At 35.7% G+C, this 18312-nt stretch overlaps 1 protein-coding gene across 4 annotated transcripts in view; it reads left to right on the top strand.

Annotated features, from left to right (window-relative positions):
• Window positions 1-18312, top strand: part of LOC123524136 (uncharacterized) — an 82254-nt gene that overhangs the window by 29051 nt on the left and 34891 nt on the right. For all 4 annotated transcript variants that reach the window (XM_053541387.1, XM_053541384.1, XM_053541395.1 and 1 more), the window contains exon 10: window positions 6964-7000. In XM_053541387.1, coding sequence (XP_053397362.1) covers window positions 6964-7000 — 37 coding nt within the window. The remainder of the gene's footprint in view (window positions 1-6963; window positions 7001-18312) is intronic.

Here is an 18312-nt window from a genome sequence, read left to right as displayed (position 1 = left end):
ACAAGTGATCAGTACCAACCCTAGTTGTGCACGGGGCATGTTGGGTTCTTTCAGGAAAAATAATTGTAGAGTTATGGGACTTTGTTTTTTGTTACTATACTATATACAGTCTGTCTATGCAATCATGTGCGTGCCTCCTGAACCCATTCACACAATTGAACACAACTTCACACAAATGATCAAGAGTAACCCTAGTTGTGCATAGTGCATGTTAGGTTCTTTCAGAAAAAATTCTACAGAGTTATGGGACTTTGTTTTTTGTTAATGTACTATATACATAGAGTCTGCATAATTATGCAATCTTGTGCGCACCAACTCTCCTCTTCCGCTTGACACAATTTAATGAAACTAAACACAAGTGATCAATACCAAGCCTAGTTGTACATGGTGCATGTTAGGTTCTTTCAGAAAAAAAAATTTGTAGAGTTATAGCACCTTGTTTTTGTTACTATACTATACACTCAACAAAATTCCTAGTCGGTCAGTTTATATTGTATTACTATTTTGTTAATAATGCATGTATATACACGAAATTTCACTTACCAACATTTGAATAGGTATTGCAGCTAATCAATAATTTATTTTTGGTGACTCACGGCCAAAGTAACCGCATATGGCTTGAAACTTAACGTAGGTGGTCAGTAGTAACCCTAGTTGCGCATGGTGCATGTTAGCTTCTTTCAGAAAATAATTCTTCACAGTTACGGGACTTTTTTTTTTTTTTATCAATATACTATATGCATAGAGTCTGCATAACCCTAGTTGTGCATTGTGCATGTTACATTGTTTTAGATAAATATTCTGCCGAGTTATTGGACTTTGTTTTTGTTACTATGCTATATACATAGAACCTGTATATGCATGCATTCTTGTTTGCGCATAATCTCTGAACACCACTGCACACAATTCAATGAAACTTCACACAAGTGATCAGTACCAACCTTACTTGTGCATGGTGCATGATATGTTTATTCAGAAAAATATTCCGCAGAGTTATGGGACTTTGTTTTTATTACTATACTATATAGATCAAGTCTATATCTACATGAAGTCTATATACAGTCCACATAATTATGCTATCTTGTGTGCATCAGATTGCACTGTACTGTGTCAGTGCATGCGTGGTGGTGGGGGTGGGCGTGGGTACATTCATCACCTTCAGTGATAGCTCTAGTTTCTTCAAATTTAGTTACAGTGTGCTGTAGACTGTCTTTAACATCCGTGACAGGCCAATTTTCATTTAATTTTCAGGGTTGTCTCATTCAGCAAAGTAAAGTTACAATAAAAAAATAAATATCTGCCTCATTTACTGTCTGTGAATTTATATCTCCACGAAAAAGTTGTATTGGCAAAAGCCATAAAATTTTCACCTACAAAATAAATTGATTTCATTGTATATTTGCACACTGAATGAATTGGGGAAAAAACATTTGTAACTTAAGTAAGATAGGAAAACAATGAATATATTGACAATGCCAAGCCATACAGAATTTTATCAGTTATTTTTTTTTAACTATTTAGGCTTTCATATGAAATTTGATTACAAATAATTTTTTACCTTTCAGTATTTGTTTAGTTAAAGAGCTATTGTAAGATATTGATTGGTTTGTACTGAATGTTTCAAAGTTTCCTTTCACATTGTTGGTATAGAAAAGCTAGATCATAGATATGGGGCTCAATAGATATACATACTTGATGCATTTGCACTCAAGTCTTCTGAGTGAAATCGTAATGTTGTATTCACTGCCGAGATTTCTTGCTAGCAAATTTTCATATCAATGGTCTTCATTTTAGATGACAAACCTCTAAAAACTTTTCAGCAGAAAATAAAATTTTCTCAAAATGATGAATAAAAACAAAACAAAGCAAATTCTAATTTCCTCTAAGTTTCAGCTTATTCCAGCTTATATGCAAAATGATAATTAAGTGATTAAATAGGACTTTTAATTATGTCTCCCCACCTCTGGGGGAGACATATTGTTTTTGCCCTGTCCTTCCGTCCGTCCGTACATCACACTTCATTTCCGAGCAATAACTGGAGAACTATTTGACCTAGAACCTAAAAACTTCATAGGGTTGTAGGGCTGCTGGAGTAGACGACCCCTATTGTTTTTGGGGTCACTCTGTCAAAGGTCAAGGTCACAGGGGCCTGAACATTGAAAACCATTTCCGATCAATAACTAGAGAACCACTTGACCCAGAATGTTGAAACTTAATAGGATGATTGATCATGAAGAGTAGATGACCCTTAATGATTTTGGGGTCACTCCGTCAAAGGTCAAGGTCACAGGGGCCTGAACATTGAAAACCATTTCCGATCAATAACTAGAGAACCACTTGACCCAGAATGTTGAAACTTCATAGGCTGATTGGTCATGAAGAATAGATGACCCGTATTGTTTTGTGGTCACTCCATCAAAGGCCAAGGTCACAGGGGTCTGAACATTGAAAACCATTTCCGATCAATAACTAGAGAACAACTTGACCCAGAATGTTGAAACTTCATAGGATGATTTGTCATGTAGAGTAGATGACCCCTATTGTTTTGGGGGGTCACTCTGTCAAAGGTCAAGGTCACAGGAGCCTGAACATTGAAAACAATTTCCGATCAATACCTTTAGTACCACTTGACCCAGAATGTTGAAACTTCATAGGATGATTGTACATGCAAAGTAGATGACCCCTATTGATTTTGGAATCACTCCGTTAAAGGTCAAGGTCATAGGGGCCTGAACATTGAAAACCATTTCCGGTCAGTAACTTGAGAACCACTTAACCCAGAATGTTGAAACTTCATAGGATGATTGTTTATGCAGAATAAATGACCCCTATTGTTTTTGGGGTCACTCCGTTAAAGGTCAAGGTCACATTGGCCTGACATGAACCCTTTGATATAACCAGACTTTCATTGATCAAATGAACATCAGGTAGATACCATCTTGATCCGAAATGTTGAAAGATCGATCATATCAGAATGGAATTGAACATTCAGAGAGAATAGAGATGACTCCTATTGATTTTGGGGTCAGTCTATTAAAGGTCAAGGTCACAGGGGCCTGGTCATGTAAAATCATTTCTGGAAAATAACTTGAGAACCACTTGACCTAGAATGGTGAAACTTAAAAGGATGATTGGACATGCAGAGTAGATGACCCCTATTTATTTTGAGGTCACTTGATCAAAGGTCAAGGTCACAGGAGCCTGAACAGTGACTTGAGAACCACTAGGCCAATAGTGTTGAAATTTAGCGGGATGACTGGACATGCGAAGTAGATGATCCCTATTGCAGCCAACTATCAGTGTCTCTTTGACTTTTGCACCTGACCCCTATTGACTTCTTGCCTATAGGACTTTGCATTTGGGGAGACATGTGCTTTTTTACAAAAGCAATTTCTAGTTGGATTAGAGATTTGTCATTTCCAAACAAAAGCTTACTGAATTCACATAGTTTATAATGTGATTTTAGATTTTCATTTCAAATCCTGGAATGGCGAAAAATCTTCAATGGAGACTAGTTGATATTTCTTTCTGCAGCTTTTTTGTGGTAGCATAATCTGTCATGATGAAAGTTCCTTTATTATTCATTTATAATACTCTCTGAGAAAAACCTTTATTTCATGATGATAGTTAACTTTAGACTAGCTCCCAGACTATAATAACATCATTTTTAAACATTTTTATGATTTGATACAGTGATTTGAGCCAGTCTGTATGATAATTTTAACTTCATTCCTATTAGAAAATCTCTCGAATAGACAGGCTTTTGTCTATATGAAATGGAGTCAGTCCTAGTAAGTGGCTAGTCTAAGTTATCATCTACCACCAACAATTTATTATGTTCATTTGGATATTGGTCAGTGTGATTGTAAAATAGTTCCTCCACCAAATACTTATAAAACGTACATGAGATTTAGAATTTATGTTTTTTGTGGCATTTATGCCTTAACTTTAGTATTTTACAGTTTCCCTATTTTAATTTATAGCTAATAATACCTAACTAAATGTTTTATGTGGAAATTCAGGTATAAATTAGCCTACTTTTCATCTAGAATGTTGTTTTTCCGGCATTCATAGGCCCATTTATCAATTTTGTGATTTCATAATTCATAATAATTTTTAGTTGTTTATGTTTCTGATGAAGTTATGATATTTAACACTTGAACAACAATCCATGCTGGAAAATTAGGTTTTATTAATTATGGTTATAGTCAGCAGTGGTTCTTCCGTCCTGTGGTAGGTTTATATGAGAAATTAAAAGGAATATTTGTCACACATTTATAATTACAGGTTGTTTTTATTTCAAAATTGTTTTTGATGAGAGCTGTTTCTGCTACCTAGCCCATATTCATTGAAAAGGGCATAGTAGAAAAAACGTAGTGTTTGGTCCACCTTTTCAGTTGTAATTTATTGTCAAAAACAATTTAATAGGACCCCCACCCCTGTGGTATTTTCCTTTCTTTCTTGATGCCACAAACTAACATAATCAATTAAAAAAGTTCATGATAGTTTTTAGTTTTACTTCTGTTCATGTACAGTATGAATCACAAATTCAAAATATGTGTGATTTTGAGAATATATCTGTCATATATCAGTTTACGAAAAAAGGTGATTCTTTATTCTAACTGAGTAGCTCCAGAATAGGAGAGTAAATTATATAATGCCAAGAACTGCAAATTATTTTCAAAGTGCTGCTGTTTTCATTATATCATCTGAAGGTCCTAGATAATTATGCTTAAAAAGTCCATACATTCATTCAATTGCCATGCCATGCATGTAAATATATGCCAATATGGCCATACCCCTGTTCAAACTGTCAACCAGTTTTCTATTGTATTGTAGTAATTTGTAACTTGGATATAATGCCAACTATATCTCTATTTCCTCTAGGCCATACCAAATTGATTAATAGTTCTTCGGAAAATTTTCAAAAAAATAGGAGCGGGCGAGCGAAATGTTTATTTTATTATTTTTTTTCTCAATTTTGATTTTTTCAGAGGCGGGTAGATTTTACATGGAGCGAGCGGGCATTATTTATTTTTTTTCCCAGCTTGAACCCTTGAGGAGACGGTTATGATTATATATAAAGTTAACATTTCTTTAGAAATAACACAGAAATCAAACATTTACAGTGTGGGTAACACAGTATATAACTTTTCTATATGTTTTAAAGACTACATGAATGATTTTGCAAATAAATTCTTGCCAAAACTCACTGAATCACTTTATTTTTTTTATTTTGTAATTTTAATTACTAAGGAATGAGTGTCTTATTTTTAATTTTGATTTTTCTACATTAATCTGAAGACGTGCCTATTTAATGGCACAGGATGAGGAATATTTAAGACAAAACAGGCACATGATTGTGTGGAATAACATTTCTTCTGAAACACAGTTAGATGGCTTTGACACATGAACAAATTTGTGCCCCTAGTGGAACTCCAACCCATAGAGGTGAGGGGAAGTAATAAACCACTTGACCAGTGAGACCAAACGGAGTTGGGCATACAGATGCTTCGACATTGCTCGAATCCCTATGGAATAATTTCTTAACAGATCATGATCAGGCTAGCCTAAGCTTTTGTGGTATAGATTCATTTCAGGCAAAAATAATAACAGACGGACAAAGAATGATCCCAATATGGCCACCCTTAAAAGTGTTGTTTGTTGTGCTTTGACTGAACTATAAATTTAGAGTTGGGGAAGTCTGTTTTTTTTCAGTTTCTTTCGTTCAATCAATTTACAGCCAATTTTAAATATATCCTGGCGTCAAACAGGCAAAACTGGGGTTACAAAAGGACAGATTTTGTTAGAAATTATTTTCATATCAACACTACTTATTTGAAAAGCTAAACAATTTTTAAATTGACTAAATGTGTTTTGATAGAATATCTGACTGCTGTACTAAAGAAGTTACGTTCAAAAAGATTTGGGCCGAGACAATGTGATAGGTCGGTCAGGATCTGTGAACAAATATTTTTTAAGATAGTAGTTGGCCTCAGCTTTGGGCTCTAGATCTAACGTGCTGAATTAAACAGCTGATAACAAATGATTTGAAAACTTTAAATCTGAACAATATTTCCAAATATTTTTAACTGCATCCCCGTGCACGTCTTACAAGTCGGGCTTCGTTCTTTTCACTGTATTGAACAAAAGTAGAATGTGCATATTTCATTACCTACCGGCACATCGAAGGACACTCCAGATTTAAAACAAATGATGAACAACACCATAATTCCTGACTTTTTGAGTTTGGATCATCAGCTACATGACGCATGAAATCCGATCAATATCACTTTGACGCATTAAAACAGCGATAAAACCTGTTTTGCTGTTATTATTCCGGACCGTATAATCGAAAAAAAATAAAAAAATTTCGGAGATTTTTATGTACGTGCGGGCGGGTAATTTTTATTTTTTTTTCTTGGGAATGAAATTATTGATGGCGGTAGTTCCGACGAACGACATATCAATTTGGTATGGCCCTAATAGCAGTGAGTATTGAACAGTTACCGATTGTTTCTGTCGGTTTTATGTTTTGCCTCTTTGAATCTGTGTTGTCTGGATGCACTGTGAGATATACTGGTTCTGGTGTTTGAAGTTGCAAGTTCCATCATCAAGTAGATACTATCCTGCTTTAATTTATAAAAATAACCACTTTATATTCTGTTATTTCATGTGATATCAGATCTTCAAAATAATTAGTTCTGCACATAAAGGAAAATATATTGTATTTCCTGTTGTAAGATGTAACAGTAGATCATTCAGTCATTATTAAACCCTGCAGGCTAGCAGGAATAAACAGCCTAGTTTTTATGAATTGATTGAAGCTTTATGTGGTTTGCTTACTCAGCTATCAGGCTTCCAAATACATTATTTTTGACTTTTATCATTTTTCACCTGACTTGTAGGGATTTTATTTAAATGTTTTATCATATATCCATGGAACATGCATTTTTATTTCAGGGTACCCCAAGAAATGATTCTCCAATCAAAGATATTGGTAAGTATATTTGAGAAGTATACAGTATAGTTGATATCTAGAATCAGCTGACTAACCTCATGTTGCATCACCATGGACAACAGACCTTTAGTTTTAGACTGCCATTCCATGAACTGTTTCTGTTCAAAGTTGTGGATCAGATACTATAAATTGTAATTTCTTAATTATTTATTCTTCTTCGACGTTTTTACATTCACTGGACCACATTGGTGATTTTTAGCTCATCTGATTTTTTGAAAAAAAATGATGAGTTATTGTCATCACTTGAGCGGTTGTCGGCGTCGGCGTCGGCGTCGGCGTCTGCGTCGGCGTTGCCTGGTTAAGTTTTATGTTTAGGTCAGCTTTTCTCCTAAACTATCAAAGCTATTGCTTTGAAACTTGGAATACTTGTTCACCATCATAAGCTGACTCTGTATAGCAAGAAACATAACTCCATCTTGATTTTTGCAAGATTTATGGCCCCTTTTGTACTTAGAAAATATCAGATTTCTTGGTTAAGTTTTATGTTTAGGTCAACTTTTCTCCTAAACTATCAAAGCTATTGCTTTGAAACTTGGAATACTTGTTCACCATCATAAGCAGACCCTGTACATCAAGAAACATAACTCCATCTTGCTTTTTGCAAGAATTATTTCCCCTTTTGGACTTAGAAAATCAGTTTTCTTGTTAAGATTTATGTTTAGGTCAGCTTTTCTCCTAAACTGTCAAAGCTATTGCTTTAAAAACTTGCAACACTTGTTCACCATCATAAGTTGACCCTGTACAGCAAGAAACATAACTCCATCCTGCTTTTTGCAAGATTTATGGCCCCTTTTGGACTTAGAAAATATCAGATTTCTTGGTTAAGTTTTATGTTTAGGTCAACTTTTTCTCTTAAACTATCAAAGCTATTGCTTTGAAACTTGCAACACTTGTTCACCATCATAAGCTGACCCTGTACAACAAGCAACATAACTCCATCCTGCTTTTTGCAATAATTATTGCCCCTTTTGGACTTAGAAAATCATTTTCTTGGTTGAGTATTATGTTTAAGTCAACTTTTCTCATAAACTATCAAAGCTATTGCTTTAAAACTTGCAACAGTTTTTCACCATCATAAGTGGACACTGAACATCAAGAAACATAACTCTATCCTGCTTTTTGCAAGAATGATGCCCCTTTTTAGACTTAGAAAATCATGGGTAGGACAATATTTCTATTACACAAAAAAAAAATCAGATGAGCGTCAGCATCCGCAAGGCGGTGCTCTTGTTTGGTAATGTTAGAGTATAGTGAAAGGTACAGAAGAAGCTTCAATTCCAAAAGTGCATGCCAGGTATAAAGCACCTGTACAATATAGGACTCACCTTAATATAAGTTATTCTAGTGGGAGGAAAGGAAAATTAAGCAGGATAATAATTAATTGGATTTGCTTGTTGGTATCTAGAATCATGGTTTCCCCTAAACATATTAACCTAATGCTACATAGAACAGACCAGGCTGTCTTGTTTAATGTCACACAATTATAGGTCATATGGTGACTTTCCAGCTTTGATGGTGCAGGAAGACCCCAGGTGCCCCTTCGTGCATTATTTCAGCACGAGCGGGTACCTGGGTAGAACCACCGACCTTCCATAAGCCAGCTGGATGGCTTCCTCACTTGAAGAATTCAGCGCCCAGAGTGAGGCTCAAACCCACTTCAGTGAACCACTAAGCTAGAGGCCCCTAGACTGGTGAGCTTTAGCCTCATAAAGTTTATCTCAGAACTTGAGTTCATGACTGCCATGGTTGATTGTGAAGTCAATACAGGAATTGACTAAATTGCAACTGCATTTTTAGCTCGACTATTCGAAGAATAAGTAGAGCTATCCTACTCACCACGGCGTCGGCGTCACACCTTGGGTTAAGTTTTTCGTACCAGTCCACATTTTGACAAAGTCTTTTGAGATAAAGCTTTGAAACTTTCAACACTTGTTTACCATCATCGTGGCCAGTTATAGGCAAGAGCACATAACTCCATCAAGGATTTTGGCTGAATTATGGCCCCTTTTGACTTAGAAATCATGGTTAAGTTTTTCGTACCAGTTCATATTTTGACAAAGTCTTTTGAGATAAAGCTTTGAAACTTTCAACACTTGTTTACCATCACCATGTCCAGTTATAGGCAAGAGCACATAACTCCATCAAGGATTTTGGCTGAATTATGGCCCTTTTTGACTTAGAAATCTTGGTTAATATTTCGTACCAGTTCATATTTTGACAGTCTTTTGAGATAAAGCTTTGAAACTTTCAACACCTGTTTATCATCACCATGTCCAGTTATAGGCAAGAGTACATAACTCCATCAAGGATTTTGGCTGAATTATGGCCCCTTTTGACTTAGAAATCTTGGTTAAGTTTTTCGTACCAGTTCATATTTTTAGCTCGACTATTCGAAGAATAGTCTAGCTATTCTACTCACCCTGGCGTCGGCGTCGGCGTCGGCGTCGGCGTCACACCTTGGTTAAGTTTTTGCATGCAAGTACATACAGCTATCATTTAAAGGCATATAGCTTTGAAACTTATTTATTCTTTTTCTAGGTCAATTACCAACCTCACTGGGTCAAGTTCCATAACTCTAACATGTATTTTGAGCAAATTATGCCCCCTTTTGGACTTAGAAAATTCTGGTTAAAGTTTTACATGCAAGTTACTATCTCCAAAACTAATGTAGATATTGAATTGAAACTTCACATGTGTCTTTGGGGTTATAAAACTAGTTGATAGCACCAAGTCCCATAACTCTGACCTTTATTTTGGCCAAATTATGCCCCCTTTTGGACTTAGAAAATTCTGGTTAAAGTTTTGCGTGCAAGTACATACAGCTATTACTAAAAGGCATATAGATTTAAAACTTATTTTTTCTTTTTCTAGATCAATTACCTACCTCACTGGGTCAAGTCCCATAACTCTGACATGTATTTTGGCCAAATTATGCCCCCTTTTGGACTTAGAAAATTCTGGTTAAAGTTTTACATGCAAGTTACTATCTCCAAAACTAATGCTGATATTGAATTGAAACTTCACATGTGTCTTCGGGGTTATAAAACTAGTTGATAGCACCAAGTTCCATAACTCTGACCTTTATTTTGGGCAAATTATGCCCCCTTTTTGACTTAGAAAATTCTGGTTAAAGTTTTGCGTGCAAGTACATACAGCTATTACTAAAAGGCATATAGATTTGAAACTTATTTTTTCTTTTTCTAGATCAATTACCTACCTCCCTGGGTCAAGTCCCATAACTCTGACATGTATTTTGGCCAAATTATGCCCCCATTTGGACTTAGAAAATCCTGGTTAAAGTTTTACATGCAAGTAACTATCTCCAAAACTACTACAGATATTAAATTGAAACTTCACATGTGTCTTCGGGGTTATAAAACTAGTTGATAGCACCAAGTCCTATAACTCTGACATGTATTTTGGGCAAATTATGCCCCTTTTTGGACTTAGAAAATCCTGGTTAAAGTTTTGCGTGCAAGTACATACAGCATTACCAAAAGGCATATAGCTTTGAAACTTATTATTCTTTTTCTAGGTCAATTACCAACCTCACTGGGTCAAGTTCCATAACTCTTAACATGTATTTTGAGCAAATTATGCCCCCTTTTGGACTTAGAAAATTCTGGTTAAAGTTTTACATGCAAGTTGCTATCCCCAAAACTAATGCAGATATTGAATTGAAACTTAATATGTTTCTTCGGGGTTATAAAACTAGTTAATAGCGCCAAGTCCCATAACTCTGATATGTATTTTGGTCAAATTATGTCCCCTTTCGAACTTAAAACTCTTTTGATATTTAACATTTTGGGTAATAATTTCCTGCTTCTGTGACAATATTTCGAATAGTCGAGCTTGGCTGTCTTACGGACAGCTCTTGTTTGTAAAGTGTTTTACATATGGCTTTGAAACTTTTATCACTTGTTTAGTATAATAGTCTCTATCTGTAGGAAAGAGAACTTAACTCTGTCATCTATTTTGGCTGAATTATGGCCCTTTTTGGACTTTGAAATTGGTTCTGTTTTCATACAAGTCCATGTTTTTTTCAAAACTATTTGACATATGGCTTTTAAACTTTGAACACTTGTTTATCATTATGATTTCCATCTGTAGGCAAGAGTACATAACTATTTTGACTGAATTATGGCCCTCTTTGGACTTTGAAATTGGCTCATATATTGCCATTTAGTGCAAGACTTATCGAAATCAAAGTAATACAGGAACATTGTTTGTCTAATCTATTTATTTCTTTTGTCTGAATATCCGTGGAAATATTTTGACCCCATTCTGCAATCAGTTCTTCGAATAGTCGAGCGCGCTGTCATCAGACAGCTCTTGTTAGCTCACCTGTCACAAAGTGACAAGGTGAGCTTTTGTGATCGTGCAGTGTCCGTCGTCCGTCCGTGCGTGCGTGCATGCGTGCGTCCGTAAACTTTTGCTTGTGACCACTCTAGAGGTCACATTTTTCATGGGATCTTTATGAAAGTAGGTCAGAATGTTCATCTTGATGATATCTAGGTCAAGTTCGAAACTGGGTCACATGCCATCAAAAACTAGGTCAGTAGGTCTAAAAATAGAAAAACCTTGTGACCTCTCTAGAGGCCATATATTTCACAAGATCTTCATGAAAATTGGTCGGAATGTTCACCTTGATGATATCTAGGTCAAGTTTGAAACTGGGTCACGTGCCATCAAAAACTAGGTCAGTAGGTCTAAAAATAGAAAAACCTTGTGACCTCTCTAGAGGCCATATATTTCATAAGATCTTCATGAAAGTTGATCAGAACGTTCACCTTGATGATATCTAGGTCAAGTTTGAAAGTGGGTCACGTGCCGTCAAAAACTAGGTCAGTAGGTCAAATAATAGAAAAACCTTGTGACTTCTCTAAAGGCCATATTTTTCATGGGATCTGTATGAAAGTTGGTCTGAATGTTCATCTTGATAATATCTAGGTCAGATTTGAAACAAGGTCAGTAGGTCTAAAAATAGAAAAACTTTATGACCTCTCTAGAGGCCATATATTTCATAAGATCTTCATGAAAGTTGGTCAGAACATTCACCTTGATGATATCTAGGTCAAGTTTGAAAGTGTGTCACGTGCCGTCAAAAACTAGGTCAGTAGGTCAAATAATAGAAAAACCTTGTGACCTCTCTAAAGGCCATATTTTTCATGGGATCTGTATGAAAGTTGGTCTGAATGTTCATTTTGATGATATCTAGGTCAAGTTTGAAACTGGGTCACATGCGTTTAAAAACTAGGTCAGTAGGTCTAAAAATAGAAAAAAATTGTGACCTCTCTAGAAGCCATATATTTCATGAGATCTTCATGAAAATTGGTCAGAGTGTTCACCTTGATGATATATAGGTCAAGTTGGAAAGTGGGTCACTTGCCATCAAAAACTAGGTCAGTACGTCAAATAATAGAAAAACCTTGTGACCTCTCTAGAGGCAATATTTTTCATGGGATCTGTATGAAAGTTGGTCTGAATGTTCATCTTGATGATATCTAGGTCAAGTTTGAAAGTGGGTCACGTGCCTTGAAAAAGTAGGTCAGTAGGTCAAATAATGGAAAAACGTTGTGACCTCTCTAGAGGCCATATTTTTCATGGGATCTGTATGAAAGTTGGTCTGAATGTTTTTCTTGATGATATATAGGTCAAGTTTGAAACTGGTTCAACTGCGATCAAAAACTAGGTCAGTAGGTCTTAAAATAGAAAAACCTTGTGACCTCTCTAGAGGCCATACCCTTGAATGGATCTTCATGAAAATTGGTCAGAATGTTCACCTTGATGATATCTAGGTCAAGTTTGAAACTGGGTCATGTGGCTTAAAAAACTAGGTCAGTAGGTCAAATAATAAAAAAAACCTTGTGACTTCTCTAGAGGCCATACTTTTCATGGGATCTGTATGAAAGTTGGTCTGAATGTTCATCTTGATGATATCTAGGTCAAGTTTGAAACTGGGTCAACTGCGGTCAAAAACTAGGTCAGTAGGTCTAAAATAATTAAAATCTTTTGACCTCTCTAGAGGCCATATTTTTCAATGGATCTTCATGAAAATTGATCTGAATGTTCACCTTGATGATATCTAGGTCAGTTTCGAAATTGGGTCACATGCGGTCAAAAACTAGGTCAGTAAGTATAAAAATAGAATAACCTTGTGACCTCTCTAGAGGCCATATTTTTCATGAGATCTTCATGAAAATTAGTGAGAGTGTTCACCTTGATGATATCTAGGTAAAGTTCAAAACAGGGTCACGTACCTTCGAAAACTAGGTCCATAGGTCAAATAATAGAAAAACCTTGTGACCTCTCTAGAGACCATATTTTTCAATGGATCTTCATGAAAATTGGTCAGAATTTTTATCTTGATAATATCTAGGTCAAGTTCAAAACTGGGTAACATGAGCTCAAACACTAGGTCACTATGTCAAATAATAGAAAAAACGACGTCATACTCAAACTGGGTCATGTGGGAAGAGGTGAGCGATTCAGGACCATCATGGTCCTCTTGTTTAATTTGGTTTAGAGCCTGACAACTGATTTTAATCCTCTATTGGGACAAAAATAATGTTTTCTGTATTTGAAGGTTTTATGTCAAGGTCATTCCTTTTTAATCCATACATTACATTTTAGAGCCAAACTGATAACTTTAAAAGTTTATATAGTTAACTGACCAGTCATATAAATAAATATTATCAAAATGTTTACTTAAATCCAAAAACATAAAAGAAAACAAAGTTTGTGATATGATGCAAGAAAGCTTTATTAACAAAAATGAACACAAAAGCTTTGCTCTTCATCATTGTGACACAGCATTCTCCTTAATATTATTAGATTGTTTAATATTATACTTATCTTGGTGTGTATTTTTTGCTCACCTGTCACAAAGTGACAAGGTGAGCTATTGTGACCGCTTGATGTCCGTTGTTCGTCGTCAGTCGTGCGTCGTCCGTCAACAATCTCTAAAAAAATCTTCTTCCAGAAAACCACTGAACAGAATTTCACCAAACTTCACAGGAATGATCCTTGGGTGACCCCCTTTCAAAATTGTTCAAAGAATTGAATTCCATGCAGAACTCTGGTTGCCATGGCAACCAAAAGGAAAAACTTTAAAAATCTTCTTGTCCAAAACCACAGGACCTAGGGCTTTGATATCTAGTGTGTAGCATCATCTAGTGGTCCTCTACCAAAATTATTCAAATTATCCCCCTAGGGTCAAATATGGCCCCGCCTCAGGGGTCACATGGTTTATATAGACTTATATAGGGAAAACTTTGAAAATCTTCTTGTACAAAACCATATGGCCTAGGGCTTTGATAATTGGTATGTAGCATCATCTAGTGGTCCTCTACCAAGATTATTCAAACTATCCCCCTAGAGTTAAATATGGCCCCAACCCGGGGGTCCCAAGTTTTACATAGACTTATATAGGAAAAAAAGTTTAAAAATCTTCTTGTCTGAAACCACAACATTTAGACCTTTGATATTTGGTTTGTAGCATTGTCTTATGGTCCTCAACCAAAATTGTTCAAATTGTACCCCTTGGATGAAAAGAGGCCCAGCCCTGGGGGTCTCAAGTTTTATATAGACTTATATAGGAAAAAGCTTTAAAAATCTTCTTGGCTGAAACCATACGACCTAGGCTTTTGATATTTGGTATGATGCATTGTCTAGTAGTCCTCTACCAAAATTTTTCAAATTATGCTCCTGGGGTTAAAAGAGGCCCCGCCCTGGGGTCACTTAGTTATTATGTGAGTTATATAGGAAAAATACTTAAAAATCATCTTATCCTATTTCCAAGACTGTTTAATTATAATTACCTGATGACCCTAAGTAATATGATGTCACTTGACTGTGACCTTGACCTACTGGCCTATTTTCTTGTTTTTTAAGATACAACCTTGAAATTTTGATGACATACACAGTTTTGCACACAAATCGTAACACTGAATTTCATTGACCATGAATGTGACCTACTGACTTTCTTAATATTTTATCATCATTTTGACATTTGAAACATGTAGCTCATATTACTCAGGTGAGCGATCCAGGGTCATCATGACCCTCTTGTTTTTTTTGGTGTTTCTTTTACTTACTAAATATCAAATGATAAAATATCAAATGATATGAAGGTAAAATGCCATTAAAAATGAAGAATTTTATCAGCTCCTCCTGTTTGAGGTAAAAATGACAATGAATTCAAAGGTGCACTGTGAGAGTAATGTGCCATAGGAGTATAGTTCTCAACTCAGCAAGTCCAAGAAAAGTGAGAGTACTCTACGTAGTACTCACCCCTGGCAGTGTTGTGTTCGGTGTCACGCCTTGGTTAAAGTTTTACTTGCAAGTTCATATCTCATTAACCATTGCATGTATTGGATTGAGACTTTTCACACTGCTTCACAACTGAAGAAACCAAGTTAAAATAGCACCAACTTTATTAAAAATTAATGTAGAAAAATTATTATGGCTTGTTTTTTATCCCCCCGCCAAAGGCGAAGGGGATATTAGAAATGCTCTCCGTGCGTGCGTCCGTCCGTCCGTCCGTCCGCAACGATCTTTGTCCGGAGCATAACTCCAAAAATACTGGAGGGATTTTCTTCAAACTTCATACACTGATAGAACACATTGGGAGGAAGTGCAGTGTGCAAGAACAATAACTCTACCTTGCCTTTTTTTGAGTTATTCCCCTTTATCTTATTTTCTTAAAAAATTTTGTCCGGAGCATAACTCCAAAAGTACTGGAGGGATTTTCTTCAGACTTCATACACTGATAGAACACATTGGGAGGAAGTGCAGTGTGCAAGAACAATAAATCTACCTTGCCTATTTTTTGAGTTATTCCCCTTTATCTTATTTTCTTAAAATAATTTGTCCGGAGCATAACTCCAAAAGTACTGGAGGGATTTTCTTCAAACTTCATACACTGATAGAACACATTGGGAGGAAGTGCAGTGTGCAAGAACAATAACTCTACCTTGCCTATTTTTTGAGTTATTCCCCTTTATCATATTTTCTTTAAAAAATTGTCCGGAGCATTTCTTCTTCATGCATAGAGGGATTTTGATATAACCTGGCACAAATGTTCACCACCACGAGACAGAATGTCATGCGCAAGATCAAGGTCCCTAGGTCTAAGGTCAAGGTCACACTGAGAGGCCAAAGGTCAGATACAAGAATGACATTGTCCGAAGCATTTCTTCTTCATGCATGGAGGAATTTTGATGTAACTTGGCACAATTATACACCATCATGAGACGAAGTGTCATGCGCAGTTCCCTTCTTTAGAATTACCTCCCTTTGTTGTTACTTTAAATAGCTTTTGTTGTAACTTTTTCATTACTAGTCGTAGGGAAAAATCGAGACAACTTTTCTGTAGTACAACATGCATGCTACATCCAATTTTGAGGTATATTTTGACCAATCTCTACCTGGTAAAGATTTTTTTGTGGACTTGCAATTTTTTTTTTTTGTTTAAGATTAACTCCCCTTAGTTGTTACTATAAATAACTTATATTGTAACTTTTTTATAATTGACCGTAGGGAAAAAACAAGACCACTTTTCTGTGGTACAACATGGATGTTACTTTCCAATTTTACGTGTATTTTAAGATATCTCTACCTGGTAAGGAGTTTTTTGTGGACTTAGAAAAGCAAAAGACTTACAATGATTACTAAACAACCACAAAATTAAAATTCATTTGCAAATACAGCTGCTAGAGTAAAGAAATTTGCTGTGACGGGCATATATTGTGACATTCTGGCACTCGTGTTCCCTGTTAGCTTTCCATTCCTTCTTTTTACAGTAGCCATATAGAAAAACATCATAGCTATACTGTTCATGAAAATTAATAAAATTTAGCAGTAAACCACCTCACCACTGACTTATTCTTTCTTTCACATCTTTAAAACCCCTGATGCGGACCACAACTAAATGGTTCTTCAAAGCTTTCCCCAAAACATACTTTCAGACACTAACTTGCCAGGAACTTTAGCCTTCAATTATAATATGCCCGGCGGGGGATTGGCCATGTCTAACAAGGCTCTTGTTTTACTTAGAAAATTCAGGTGAAGTGTGCGTTTAACTATCAAGCTGTTCCTCAGTAAGAACTACATGTATTGGAGTGAAACTTCACACAATGTTGCCCAGTCACCAAACATTCTGAAATAACTAAAGAATTAACACAGTCATGTTTAAATTCAATTCCAATTATAGATCTTTTGTGACTTAGAAAATTTGGTTATGGTTTATCAAGTTGTATCACCTACAGTAAGACACCTGTTGTTTCATATTTTAAAGAGATGAGCAAAGTGCTTGAGCTATCCACGGTTTTGAGTGAATAAAAGTAGAACAGTCAGGGATTATTATTATTATTATTATACCAGATTTATATAGCGCCCTTTTCGTGATCAATTTCACGTTCAAAGGCGCTTTACATAGTTCAAAATTTAATGCAGCCACACAGGGCGTATAATTCATCCTTTACTAGTACAGACACAGAGCGATCTGACCAGAGGGACAGAGTGAGACAAAGCCCCCATGACAGAGAGATCAGAAATCAGATACAGGCTTGTCGGGCTTACTTAGCCTAGCTCGTTGTGAATAGACAGCCTGGTTCTTTAACGTACCCAGTGTGCAGCACTGATACACGCAAGGATTGCCTGGGTTCCTGACCAGTACACCTCTAGCTGTCTTGTCTTGATATATATTTATGACTAAGTTAGAGAACTCTTTACTGAAATTAAATCAATTTATGGTCCTTGTTGATGACGACTTAGAAAATTGGTATGAGGTTTGCATGTTAATTTGTTATTTTATTTTTGATAAATTGCAGTAAAACAACTTAATTATGTAAGTCAAAGTTAAAGCCATTGTGAAATTCTCAAATAGACAAATGTGCTGTCTCAAACATTGAATATGACAAGAAAGCTCACAATATAGCAAAAATTGTCAATAGTCTCAAAGGCAATAGGAAACTGAATCACTGAGGGCAAATATAGATTTAATAACAGATTAAATGTCTCATTGTTTCATGTGTAGCAAAGGTATTGAAATATGATTTGCTATTGAGATAACTATTCAGGACATACTATTATTGACACTTTCTATTTCTTTAGAATAATTATGCTGTTTGATCAACTACAGAAAGTATAAGAAAGGCTTACCTACTCATCCCAGTATTCATGTTCATGTCCACCTTTTATAATTATACTGAAAGGAAAGTATTTTCATTTGATTTGATGGTACAGGTCATCTGTCCGTCATCAATTTTGTTTCAGCCCTATAACTTAAA

Source organism: Mercenaria mercenaria, chromosome 1, assembly GCF_021730395.1.
Source record: "Mercenaria mercenaria strain notata chromosome 1, MADL_Memer_1, whole genome shotgun sequence".
NCBI lineage: Eukaryota > Metazoa > Mollusca > Bivalvia > Venerida > Veneridae > Mercenaria > Mercenaria mercenaria.
Note: the sequence above shows the minus strand (reverse complement) of the source record. Positions and strands in the feature narration are given on the sequence as shown.